We start from the raw sequence: 14,222 nt of genomic DNA, 5'->3' as shown, positions 1-14,222 counted from the left end.
GAAGCTAATGGTGAAGTGAGGAGGAAGGCAGCATGAAGAGGAAGGAGGAAATCAATGAATATGCGTTTCTATTTTATGGTTATGGTTGCTGGCCGAACGCTGTGAGGAGCTGTATCGTAACTCTTCAAAGCCCTGAGAAACGCCTCATTGGGACCCGTCTGAAACAAAAGTTACGTTGGGAAACTATTTGAATGTTTTTTGATTCCCTGATGAGATATAAGGTCGGGATTGCTGAGGGGGGGGGGGGGGTTGTCTTTTTTTATTGCTCCTCTTGAGTTGATCTCGGTTTTCTTTTCTGCATGATGGAAAACAAGATTTAGTGTAATCTGGTCCGTCATGGTCAGTCAGGGATTTTCCTCCTTTCATTTTTTTACATTTTACCTTGCCAAAAGCATGTCTTTGTTTCTCTCGCTCTACTTCTCTACATTGCATTTTGTAATCCTTTGTGATCTGATCGGTTTCTTGAAATATCTAGGAATTCTCCTTTCGTCTTTTTAATAATCCGTATGTTTTGTCGTCCTCTATGTATTTGGATTTTTATCAAAACCAAAGCTTTGAACATTCAAAATACAATCTTTTTTTTTTTGCCATTCCTACACCTCGGTTTCTTTTGAAAAAAATACCCACTACCACTCAGCTGGTTTGGAGCCTCTCCACTGCTCTCCAATCTGCTATCTTTAGACTTGTTACTCCTCCCACTCCTGCTCTTGCATAGATATATCTGGAAATAGACATTCCCGTGTTTTCAGTCGTTCTGTTCCTCCCAAGCATCCGATCGGCTCTCTCTCTCTCTCTCTCTCTCTCTCACAGTCTCTGTGTACCAAAGTCTACAATTACAAGGCTTTTCTTGACTTCGCTCACATTCTCAGACTCGTATTATCTTGCTGTTCTGAATCAGTGTGTTTTACAGTATGCACACCTGCTCTCTTTTCCCTTTCGACTATCATACGTCCATCCATCACCACCACTGCACTTTTCCCCTCTTTCCTTGGTAATCTTACTTCCTATGCTTTTTTTTTTCTCATCTCATTCATATCATATCTCATTTTCTCTCATCCGCTTCCTCTCTGATCCACTCTTTTCGTTGTGTTCGGTGCCTTCTTTCACCTCCCTTGGTCCTCTGCCCAGACCTCCGTGCTCTTGATCGTCACATGTCATCTCCGGCGTGGCAGCTCTCCTCTCCGTGTATGATGAGGACGGGAAAGAAGAACGCGTCCTGGTAGGATGGAGGACGCTCCCTCCCTCCCCCGTCGCCCTCCCTCACCTCGCCACCCCCTCCACTGTCTTGCTCCGTTTCTACATCCCTCTCTCTGCTCCCTCTTAACTGTTCCCTTCTCCTCACCTCCTCCTCCTCCTCCTCCTGCTGCTGCTGCTCCTCTTCCTCGTCGTCATCCCCTTCTCCCTCAAGCACTCCTCTTGTCTCCTCGTTGTCCTGTCTTGAACCTAAACCAAGAAATCCTCCACCTCCTCCTCCACTACCTCCTCCCCCACCTCCTCCTCCTCCTCCATCTTCCCTACTTCCTCCCAGCCCCCCTCCCATGCTTCTTGAATGAAACAGGTTGTTCTGGCGCCCTCCTGCAAGTCTCCCGAGAGAGAATCCACTCCGACTGAGCACCAACCTGCCCCCGATAGCCCCACCTCCCTGCCCTGCTGCCCTGATGCCTGCCACGGTAGCGTTCAGGAGGGCTGTGGTTCCCATGGGGGCCCTTAGCCTGGAGGGAAGACTGGAACTCGACGTGGTCCTCCGGCATCGGGGGCAGCTCTGGAGGAGGTAAGCCGAGTTGAACACAACAGGCAGAGCAAGAGGAAGTGGGTTGGTCCCCTGGCTGGGGGTGGAGCTTGTTGGCCCAGAGATGGGCGTCGAGGTGGTGGGGTTTGTCCCCCCATTCATGTCCAAGTCCATAAGGAGGGCTTCAGAGTAGCTCGGGACCATCTGTTGGTTACAGCGAATGTGCCACTCCAATTCTGTCATGTCCACCGTGTTGACCCGAGAGATGGCTCTGTAACTCGTCCCGTTTAGACCAATCCCAGGGTGGATTCCATTCTCAGTCCCTCCATCAACCCCATCCCCCCTTACCCCGCGACCCAGCCCTCCTCCACCATCCTCGTCCTCCCCGAACAGCTTCTCCACATGGTAGTGTACATACGCTATGCGGTATTCTGCCACGACCCGCAGCGGCCACGACAGGAGGAAAGCAGAAGCCAGCCAGAACACCCTGTGCCGAGAAAACCAGGGCTGGTGAGCGGGATCCGGGAACGACAGGATGTGTTCGCGGAAGTCCACGTTCTTCAGGTGCATGCCCTCCCTGGCCTCCATGTAGTCGTCAAGCCCCTCGTTCTCCCCGAAGAAGCGCGCTCGCTTGGAATAACAGACAGAGAATGTGTAAATGAATTAGAAACGGAACAATTGATAGAGCGGGTCTTCCAAAGCCAAGGAGCATGTCTTTAACTCACTAAAGTAGTTTGTGGGGTTACTGGTTATGTGCTTTTATTACCGGATTTGCCGGACCTGGTAAGAGAGAACAATGCTGTTTCTTTAATTCCATGCCTTCGACATGGATCATCAGCTGGGGAGGAGGCTAACCTTTTGCCTGCCATCAAGGTTTTTGAGTTCTCCAAAAAAATAGTTGGCTGTAAACATTAAAGTGCTTATGTAGGTCATGTTTCAGTACTAAATTGAGTCTGTTTCATAACCAGTTAAAAGTTCCTTACAGTAACTTTAAAAAGTCACCTGCTGGACACAACGTTTTTAACAAACTCATGGGACTAATGTTTTTTAATTACCTGGCTAGCTACAGCTCAATCTGCCGGCGACGGTTGTAATTTCAAATGGAAAAAAAAAATCAGTGGTTGCTGGCTCGAAATCAGAAGCCTGCTTTTGTCTATCTCTGCCAAAAATCAAGCACTGATTGTTTCAAAAATGGGGAAAACGATCAATTAGAATATAACAGCTTGTAATATGGAAACTTGGGTTCGGCACCTGTCATTTTCTTTTTTTTTATACATTTTATAGATAAAAAGTTGAATTGATCAAATTGAACAGAATTAACTATTTGAAATATGTCATTTTCTTATATCATATCTTACCTGGGTGAGGTAGGCAGCTTCTGCACGTGCACTTGAGAAGCTAAAGAGCACAAAAAAAAATTAAAATGTTACTAACATGTCCCCCCCGCCATGTCTTTTGACCAGTGGTGGTTAGTGGTGGGCGTCTAACCTGAAACACTTGGTGAAGCGGAGGCGAACAGCGGGGTGCCGCTGCAGGTCCAGCAGCTCCTTTGATACGTCTTTGACACCATAGCGGGCGTAGTCGAACTCTGAACTGGAGGCATGAGTGTTCACCCGCTCATGGTAGACCTGAGGAGGGCATAGATGGGAGTGTGATGGAGGGGAAACGGGAGGAGGAGGACAGATGGGATGTTAATTAATAGAATGATATTCGTCTTACTGCACACAGCTGTTTGTGCACAGCCCGGCAAGATTTCACTTGAAGAAATTAAGATTTGCATAGCATATTGTAAAAAGTTTAGGGAATTAGTACTTATGTTCTGCAGTGTAACTATGAGCAAGATAAAAAGAAGCAAACAGGACAGAAAAGCGGAAGGATGTACGTGAAGGAGAGTTCCCCTCACCTGTGTGGTCGTATATGCATCTCCGTTGCGGTATCTCGTCACCTGTCTGGTCCTCCTCACGTAGTGATAGCTGATGGCCTTCCACCAAATGCAGGGTGTGGCCTGCTGAAGTCTCTGCACACGCTCGTACACTTCCTGTGTCAAAGAATGAACGAATGATAAAAAAAACAAAATCAAGTGAAATTTCTGCCGATTATTTATTTATTAATTCATTTTTTGTAAAGACTTCTTTCGAAACAAACCTGTCAAAAATGAGGACCAACAATCCAAAATATAACGATGCAACATTGCCTGAGCAGCTCTTGCAATGGTGATACAAGCAGAACAATTAAGTTCCTTTTATTATTATAAGAGTATGGTTAAGTCCGCGCAATCTGGTGCAAGTCAGACCCTGCCAAGGTTTGTTTTCGCATATGTGCCCCCGACAGTCTGGACTAATGTAAGAAAATATTTTGGTTTTGGCAGAGGCACATAGCAAAGACAAAGAGTAGCCACTGTGCATTTGGAGCAATGTGCATCCTGGCATTCCTGATAACAGACACAGCAGACTAGAATAGACTGATGCCCCAGGTCAGCTCATTTCTACATGAGTGGGCTAGTGTTATTTTAGGAAAGTAGGAAACGGAGTAAAACAGCTTTCTCTTTGTGAAACGCTAAAATGTCTGATTAAACGGCATTAAACCTGTCTGTGCAGACATTTAATACATCATAATCATATTTATTTAACCGTTACATTTAAAAGCATTTTGCTGACACCATCATGCTGAACAAGCTTCAATGAGTGAACAGATTTCTCCTGTTTAGCTCAAGGTCAGAGACCGATTTCTAGACTATAGCAGCAGTAGACTCCACAGTCTGTTGGGTGTTGGGTTAAGGCCTTTTCCCCAAGATATTACACCCCCTCGCTAAAACCGGTTTTCACACGGACCTGGAATTCGGCATGAGCCAACATCGCCGTCTTGGAGAAGCAGTGCCAACACTCCACCAGGTAAACCACGTACAGCATTGCCAGGAAGGCCAGGGGGATGTAGACGTAGCCGCTGGAGCACGGGCTCTCCAGGCGCAGGATGTCGTTGTAGTAGGCGGCGGAGGTGGCATCGGCACCGAGAGGCACGGAGGAGGAGGAGGAGGAGCCGAGAACGGGCACGCGACAGAGAGCGCACCAGGCGAGCGTGGCGAAGCAGCCGTACATGAGGAGGGTCAGGAGGAGGCACTTCCAATGGGACTCCCGACACAGGGACGAGGCCAGAGACTGCTGGACCGGCCGCTGCTGCGGAAACAGACGGAGAGGAGAGAAAAGGTGTTGAGATGCTACTGACCGCACACTGGGGAAGCCATTCATAAATATATACACCGGTGGGATGGATTTGTCCCATGACATTCAAGGTCCTAATGACTTAATTGAAGCCTTTGGGTTTTAGTGAAATGTCTTGACAAATACGGGATGGATTGCCGTGACATTTGGTACAATCACGTGCCTCACGGGATGACTCCTGATGACTTTGGTCTAGCTCAAGTCAAAATATCAACTTGTCCAGTAATTTGGTTTAATATGAAACTAAATATGCAAAACTAATGACATTCCCACTGTCCTACTACTTGGCTAATTATGCTTTATATCTAGTGCCTATTAAAAAATGTCAGCATGCTAACACGCGCTAAGATGGAAAACATTACACCTGCTGAACATTGTGTTTGCGGATGTTAACATCAAGCTCAAAGTATCACTGTGCCCGAGTACAACCTCAGAGCCGCGAGCGTGGCCGTAGACTCTTGTTTATTCTGCGTCTCTAAAATGATGCGAGTGCAACAGCGAGTACTCTTTTTGTACATTTTGTGCACTAACCCGGTTAGCCTCAATTTGAATGGTACTTGTTGGGTTACTTGGGTACAAGGTCATTATTATGTATTACTTTAAAATGGGTTTTGTTTTAAGCTCCATGATTAATTTACAGTCACTTCTTACTAATTCTATCCTCAGGCTGTAAGAGGTGTGTAACATCTGTGGCAAGCTGTTTTAAACACTAAAATAAGCCGCAAACGTGGTGAAACCAGTCTGAGTCTGAGCCACTAGACGTGACAAATTTCTACTTTCTCACGTTGAAAGTCAAGACGACAATAAATAATGCAGCATGCTTCACGGTGTGGACCTTTAATAATGTCTGACAGGTGAAGACGAGTGCAGCTATAGTGGTGATAGAACATGTTTGTCATAGAGGTATACCTGGTGACCCCCCCCCCCCCCAGTGAGTTTTAATCATCATAATCTTCCCGTTTGGTAAACAGTGTTGTACTTCAGAGCAAGCGTGTCAGCCGAGGTCTTGAACTAAGGAGTGCATCAAACTAACCCTCAACCATCACAGGATAAGTGCTGCATATTACACACACACACACGCACACACACGCACACACTCTCTAAGTGCAGCACACTTTGACAGCCTCATTTGCACTGTGAAGACATCGTATTACAGTGCACTCAAACATACACGTATGCATTAGATACACAGACATAGATGGTCTAATGTGGCCCTCTTCTTCTCTCTAACCGCGCGCGCGGAATCTTGCCCGTTGCTCGGCATTGTAATGCAGCCAGCGGAGAGTGTGTGAATAATTTAGATGAGAGCGATACTTCTAGACTGTTCTCCAGCTTACCGACTCCAGTCCAACATCGGCAGCGCAACACATGCCGCTTCAATTCGTGGCGCTTGAATGAGGGGCGGATAGAGAGATTGAGGGCTTTATGTCAAAAGACAAAAAGGCTTGTGTGTGTTATGTATGTCGCATATCATACGAACATAAAAAGAGATATATTTTTGGTTGTGTTTATTTGTTTCTGTACTTGCATGTGTCCTCCCCCATGCTGTTATACTCTGGCTCGCATTGAATGCGACAAGGAAAAAGAGCAACAAAGCCGATGACAAAAAAAAGACGGGATGACACCAGTGTCCTCTCTCCTCCTCTCAGCCAAGTCTGCCTGCCCTGTCAGCACGTAGCCCCCCCCCCTTATCTCTCACTCCTCCAATGCAGCTGTAATTTGCTATCCAATAGCATATTTGGCTGGCTGCGACACACACACTGACATTTTTACCACTGGACGTCAAGGGCAAGTAGTGAAAGGCAACCCCCCAAAAAACATCCAACTGCCAAAACATTGCCTTCTGTTGGTCCTTTTATCTCCACATCCTCCTTCCTTTCCTTACGTAATCTTATTTCTCCTTCCCTGAATCTTCCCTCCCACCTCCTAAGCATCCACTCCCCCAATCCCAACCTCGCTGTCTCCTCGTCTTTCGTCCTCACCCTCGCGTCTCCTCCGTTACATCCTCTCTGAAAGTCTGTCTCTAAGTGGATTGATTGGGATGAAAGAGTAGCGCAGAGAGAGAGGGTGTGTGAGGAAGCGTGAGAGAGACGGAGAAGCGGTCATGAACTTTTCCTGAATTCACGTATGAATGGAGGCAAAATGACAGAGAGGGAGTGAGAGAGAGAGAGAGACTAAAGAGAAGGCAGCAGTGACAGACTGCACCTTTCTCCAAGGAACTCCACAGCCAAAAATCATCCTTCTCTTTCCTCTTACCTTGTGAAAATAAATGTTGCCAAAAAAGAGAAGATTTTCTTGCAATAACAAGAGAGTCTCTGCAGCTGGTGCGTGCCCAGCGAGAGGAAAGGCAACCCCTTCGACACGAGTCAAATTATCCCTGAATGCACTTATGCCAATCACTATTTGTCAGTACGAGCAGTTCTCTCCCTCTGTCCCACAGGTAAAGAGCCGGCCTACTAAAATGTTCCGTCAGTGAGACACAGAGCCGGGAGATGCTCATACACCACAGAGACACCATGCAAAGTGGAGTAAAGTCAAGTTAAGTACAGGGAAAACTGTTATTTCTTAATGTTGTGTACTAGGAAACTCTCCGTCCATCGTCTACTCTAAATGATGCTGGCAGTTTACAGTAAGACTTTTGCTCGATGAGAGAGACCAGAGGGGCCATTTTGATCATTGCACAGTAACTAATAGAAGGTCAAGTTCCACATCCAATAACAATGCACACATATAATATAATACACATATAATCAAATGGTTTAGAAAACGGCAGCATGAGCTGTTTTGTACGAGGGACTTCCAATTCATAGTAACTGCAAAAAATAACACGTCACTTTGTGTGACTCACCGGGATAATTTAATGTAAGGCATAATTTAAGTATCGAGTGCAACAGCAATCCCCGAATGGGCAGCCGGCTCCGACTGAATGAATGTAAATGATAACGAGAGCGCAGAATGTCTGACAAAGAAACTGTATTTACTGTGGCTTAGTCATGACGCGGTGAATACGTGGTGCGCTTAAGGAGATCAGTATTCTCAATTAGCACAAGACGTGTGAGGAAGTACTAGACTAGTCACAATTGGCAAATTAATTCTTGAGTTATGGCCTAAAAATGTGTGGTCACAGTGACCTTTGACCACCAAAATCTTACCGGTTCATCCTCGAGTCCAGGTGGACGTTTGGGACAAATTTGAAGATATTTGCTCCAGGTGTTCCACTCACGAAGGTGGGACGGACGTGAGATGACTGTGACCCTGACTTTTAAATCACTATAATCGAATTAGTTCAATCTTGAGTCCAAGTGGACGTTTGTGCCAAATTTGAAGAAATTCCCTCTGACGTTCTTGAGAAATCGCGTTCAGACGGACAACCCTAAAATGCCTCCATCTTGACACATTTTAAGAGAGTTTTGAAGCATCAAAAGGGGGCCACAACCGTGTCCCATTAGAAGCAGTCTCTTGTCAAGGTTACCCACTAGTGTCAGTTCCTGGCTCGTGTCTCCCTCACGCAGTAGTGACCAATCGATGGGGGCTGCACTTTGGGCCGAATAAGTACTTTCTAATGAAATCAACGCCTCCCAACGCAAAACTCTGCAGCTTTTTTTTTGGTTGTGTCATGATGAATTTGTGTTTCAGCTGCCTCCGTTGAGCTTCAGCTCTTGTGTCAGGCTGCAAGAGATCAAAGGGAAAGCTCACTCTCCCTGAAATCATTATGAAAAGGAATCTATATAGCCAAGTCTGGAGGGTGTCGGCTTTCATTTTTATCATACTTGAAGTTTGCACTGCCCTTTCTTGCGAGCTCTTTTGAAGAGGGTTTATAGAGGGTGGTATTTACATGACAAATTCTCCCTGAATGTTTCATTAATAACTTGCCGGCGATTTGCATAAAACGCATCCGAATTTGACAACATTTGGCTGCATGCTACTCCTTAGCATCCACAGTCACTAGAGCCAGCCGTTTGAAGAAGAGCCCACATAGCTGGCATTTCTTTTGGACATGTATCGTGCACATTTTTTTTTAAAGAAGCATTTCAGAGCATTGCTTGGACTCCTGTGCACGCTGCAGTTATTCGCTGCCTCTCCTGAAACTGCAATTGGCAGAGCTCGCTCATTAATGGGATTTGCTTCGGCCAGTAAATGTCTCTGAATTCAATCAAAGTTCCATAATCTGGTCTTGTAGCATTCGCCGTAATGTGGTGCTGTAACTGAACAACTCCGCACATAATTGGTTAGTGGCTCTTTGAATACATCACACTTGAATCTCTTATAACTCTTACTATTTAACTCGACTCAGGAGTCAACATTATGTTTAAATAGTAGAAATAGCTCAGGCTATGTTTTGTCTAGAGAACTACTTATGTGAAGATGATCTTCCCACCCATCTTCCCAACCTATAAGCACTGTCTAATAGCGGTGGAAGGGACCATTGTCCATCCGTGATCAGTACGGATCCCCCCTCATTCAGCACACAGTTTAACGTTAACCGTCACAGTGTGCAATAAAGTTTTTTATCCGGCAATATTCAGTAAAATACGGGATCAGGACATCGGCGTTTCTAGTTGCCGATCTCTGATATGTTTACATTGCAAACAACTAATCCGTGTTTAAACTGACAGGAAGAGAACGGAGGTTCTGTTCAGTTACATCATGATGCGTTCAGGCTCTGTTCAGGGAAAATGCGTATTGGGCGAAGGTAAATTATAGTGCACCATGATGTGTTCAAATGTAATTTCGTCAAATGCAGTGTCGGTGAGAAACTTGAATAAATACAGTTGTTCGTAGGAGATGTTTTCACAACAACATAAATAGATAATAGAGATGAATTATGACCCTAAACTCTAAGCAGCTTATAATACATCATTAAAACTACTAATAAACCCACTATAGAGGATTATAACAAGGCAAAAAGAACATTTAGAATAATTTATGGTTTAAACTGACTTCAGAGCAGTTGAAATTATTTGTTGGGACGGTGGCAAAAAAAGAAATCATCCAGAGCCTTGTAGACCAGCTGCTATATTCAAACAGCAAAGGGATCCGTATCTGCCAATATGGATCAGAAAATTAGTATCGGTGGCAAACAAAAAGGTGATCAGGGATCTCTAAAAGTAATATTTGCTCCCTTTTTTCTTTTGTGCTGATCCGATCTGTGATCCAATCCTCTGATCCAATCTGAGTTTTATGATCCATTGCACCTCTACGTTCTAATAAACGGAACAATGACATTGAGAATTCTACATTTGCGCACTGTGCAGAAACGTTGTTAATGTGTTAAGGTGTCTAGTTGATCCTCCCTCTCTCCTTATCTCTGCTCATACCGATTGAGCTGGTTAGGTGTGACTGGAGCAGCTATAATTAGAAACCCTTGCATGTGGGTGGCAAATGAAGTAAGGAAGTGAGGGCAGGGGAATGTGCCGTTGATGCCTGCAGAACACCGTGAAAACTGATGCGTCATTTCAACACGACTGGAGAGCAATTTAGAAAGTCAAGATTCTACTACCTATGCCACAACAACACTTAGAACTGGTGTGTCATTACACTCTCACTGCGTTAAAAACATTACTGCTCCATTACAAATGATTTGTTTTAGAGTGTGTTCAATTGAGACCGATTATCCACCAACATCAATTATCAGCATGTAAGGTGTGCGTCACCCAAATGAAATATCATTGAAAGCAGCAGTCCGCTTTAATCCATGCCGGTTACATCACCGTAGATGCCAAAGGGAACAGAGGTATCTACTACTCTACTGTTCATCAGGTTGATCAGTATTTTCCAAACTGTCTTTGGGCCTCATTCACCAAGTGTCCTCATAAGAAATATCTTCTTAAGAATTACAATAATTAAAGAAAATAAACCATATCTCATACTGAGGTCAGATGATACTTTCATGTTAGCATCCATTTGACACGGCAACACAAGTGCAGTCTGATAACTTATGAGTAGCAGGTAAATTAAGCTTAAATTGAACATAATCAACAATAAATACAGAACATCTGTAAAGCAGAGTGATACATTTATTGCAACATTCAAGTGTTGCTATACTGAATATCAGCACTTGTGAAGTATCTGTTGTGTAATTAAAGTTACGTAGATGGAATGACTTATTTAAAGACTTATAAAAGTACTAGTCAGCAGGGATGTACAACAGGCGTAAACTTGGTGAGTGTTTATATGTGTTTTAGCTTTGAATATCATTTAAAACATATTTTCCTAAGGAGACCAGTGGTTTGCATAACACGTCTGCTGTTCTGCACTCTCTCCTGTTTAGCAATCTAATTCGTATTTCTCGCATGGAACCCAAATTCTCTGTTAGTAACCCCTAAGCCTAATGACTGGTCTTCACACTGTTGGCCGGCTTCATGATGGACGCCAGGCGGCTTTTATGTACCGTTATAATTTCTTGTTATTGCAGCCTGCCTCCACGCTAGATGTGATAGCCATTCCCCATTAACACTGCCAATGTGGTCACTTTCATGCGTGTGCTCGATCAGAAATGGGCTTCTACTTTTCTGTCGATGATTCTTGGGGAAAACATTCTTTTGTCCAGTGTGTTGGGGCACCGTTTTGGACCTAAAGATGTTTGTGTGGGCCGAGTGGCAGGGATTTTCTGGTTGTTTGTATTTATAATATTGGTCATATCCCATTTTGTTCAAATGTTATAAAGTAGATAGTCGCAAATACAGTCAGAATGAGAGTTGGATACATGTATTTCCTCTTCGCTAATGGAAATCCGTGCCTGTAGATACATATGAATCAATCATCTTAATATTAAATCAAGCGGCTCTTCTCATGTGATAATGCTCGAGTGAGTGTACATGCATACACCCATGTGGGCCAAGGAGTGAATAAAGTTAAGTGAGACGTGAGTGTGCAAATGTTAGAGAGAGAGAGAGAGAGAGCGAGAGAGCGAGAGAGCGAGAGAGAGAGAGGGGTGATGAAGCCGTATCCTCTATGACAGGCAAATCTAAAACAGGAAGGAGACCAAGGGGGCAAGATGAGAGAGATCAATGGAGGCAGAGAACAGATGACTGAATTCATTGCACTGCAGGCATGGAAGTGGGAATGGTGGGATAAAGTGAAAGGCATCAGTTAACAAACTCTACATGTTATGTGCCAGTATCTTTAAATTACCAGTAACCTTACCGCCAAATGCTTAATTATGTACGTTTTATTAGCCATTTCTGGGTAGGCCAGTCGTATGTTATTTAAAAAAAATAAAAGTAAAGATTTAAAAACTCCTTAGTGGTAAGAGTCTGTTAAAGAAAATGGGAGATTCATAGCCCTTGGGGGTCACTCAAGCAAGATATTTAAAGCTCATTAGAGCTAAAAATATCGTCACACAATCAATTCAATCAGCAGAATGAATGGCTGCCAGAACAAAATGATTCGCTGGCTCCACATTTTCCAATGTGAGGGTTTGCTGCTTCTTGCGGCTCAAGGCAATCGTGATGGGACATTTGTCTGACATTTCAGACAACAAATTCATTAAATAACAATGAAATGATAAATAGTCTGATAATACGACAGTGAAAACAATAGCTGCAGCCTTCTTTGCAGCATAGCCCCATTCTCATCCCATCATACACGGCTCCGCTCTTCCTCTAATGGTATAGATTGTCATCATCTTGAGTAGTGCAGCGGCGAACGGTGGTGAGAATGCAGCGTGCCTACATCCTCAGTTATCCATTATTTGGCGTAATGTTTTGTCATGCATCGCCTACTCAATTTCTCTTTTTTATTGTCATTATAAAAGATGACGTGTTTGTATATATGATGCTGCGTACTGGAGTAATAGTAGAGGAGGTGGTGAATTGCTGAGTAGGAGAGGTCACGTACTGAAGCGTGTGTGTGTGTGTGTGAGCAGGGTGGAGGGGAAGCAAGGTGGTGTTTCAAACAGGGAGACAGATACATGGCGTCACACTGTATGTGTAAACATGAATATTTGAAGAAGATGCCATTCCCCTGCATGTGTAAGGAAGGAGGTAGGAGATGGTATAGTTGATGTTGAGGAGATCTGTACAAAGACAGTGATGTCTGCTTAGGTAGTCGGTATAGGATAATATCAGGAAAACATACTGCTGAGTGGGTAAATCCTATTATAAATAGGAAATCCCTGTAAACGCTGTTTGGTGAAAACAAAATGAGCTAACTGCTCTGAGGTGTTATTCTGTGTTCTCACCATTCACATTGTGTCAGTGTTATTTTAGCTGAAAGGTGTGTGTGTGTGTGTGTGGCTAAACTGTGATGTCACCCTCTACTTCAGTGTCAGCTGCTAAATGAACATACTCTACTACATTACTAGAAAAACTAAACCGTCTCTCCTCAGAAGAACAATGTGGTCCGATTTTGGAAATCCCCTCCCCTCTGTTTACCTAAACCACAGCCTCGTCTCCATTCACATTCACAGCCAAGGTCCTGTCCCGTGTCCTTGCTCTTGTGCAAGGCATGAAGGACTTCGGAGGATATAACGTGACCCCTGACGTTAACAGCAGATACACGTTTGTCAATGAACGAGCAGGAGTCGACATTGGTCTGGAGTAGGACATTAATGATGGATAAGTCACGGGTTGTTTGGGAACGACCAGCACTGATGTAACAAAATAAAGAATTAGAAGGTGGTTCTTGAAGGGGCAAAATATGCGCAACTTTAAGCTAACTGGACTCTTTGTATCCACGCGTTAACAACCGTGCAGAAAAGGAGCCAGGAGGAGAAAAAAAACACACATAGCAGATGTCCTTACCTGCTCTCGTCCTGACCCTTCCTCCAAAATGGGCTCTTCTGCGGTGGCCGTCTCCTCCTCCGTCTGCATTTTCCCCTCTTGCCACTCCTTCCTTCCTTAGAACCGGGCACAGGCAGCTCCCACCCCGGTAACGTCCGAAGGCTGGGACCTCCCCGGCGGAGCAGCGAGCTCGGTCACCCCATCCGCCGCAAGTCGGTATCCAATTTCACGATGGCGGGGCCTGCAGCAAATGAGCATCATCTAATCCACTTTTTTACGGTAACCCCCCTCCTGCTTTCTTCCCCCGTGTCTTCTCCGGCCGACCCGCTCAGTGTTTCCCGTCCACCCGCGCCATCCTTCGCCTCTCCGGTCACGGTAAAAATGTGACTAAGCAATCCGAAGTCAAAGCCTCGTCGCCCTCCCCGTCCGAACCGTTTTCGCTGCCGCTGCCTCTCAATGATGCTCAGCTGCGAGTGTGCGTATGCGCACGTGTGCGCGCGTGACCGACAGCGCAGGGGGGAGCCAACCGGGACCAAGCTGCAGCTAAACGAA

The 14,222-nt window shown here is 45.0% G+C and overlaps 1 protein-coding gene across 1 annotated transcript; it reads right to left on the bottom strand.

Annotated features, from left to right (window-relative positions):
- Window positions 1–1,147: 1,147 nt before the first annotated feature.
- On the bottom strand, window positions 1,148–13,760 carry LOC306715058 (transmembrane protein 151A; the record flags this gene model as incomplete). The annotated part of the gene is made up of 6 exons (XM_079185281.1): window positions 1,148–2,359; window positions 3,088–3,127; window positions 3,218–3,357; window positions 3,633–3,767; window positions 4,561–4,902; window positions 13,692–13,760. 6 exons carry the CDS (start codon window positions 13,758–13,760, stop codon window positions 1,148–1,150), a joined length of 1,938 nt encoding a protein of 645 aa, XP_079041407.1.
- Between the last annotated feature and the right edge of the window lie 462 nt (window positions 13,761–14,222).

Source organism: Pholis gunnellus, assembly GCF_910591455.1.
Source record: "Pholis gunnellus genome assembly, chromosome: 23".
In the NCBI taxonomy this organism is placed as follows: Eukaryota; Metazoa; Chordata; class Actinopteri; order Perciformes; family Pholidae; genus Pholis; species Pholis gunnellus.
This window is presented reverse-complemented; position numbering and strand designations above follow the sequence as displayed.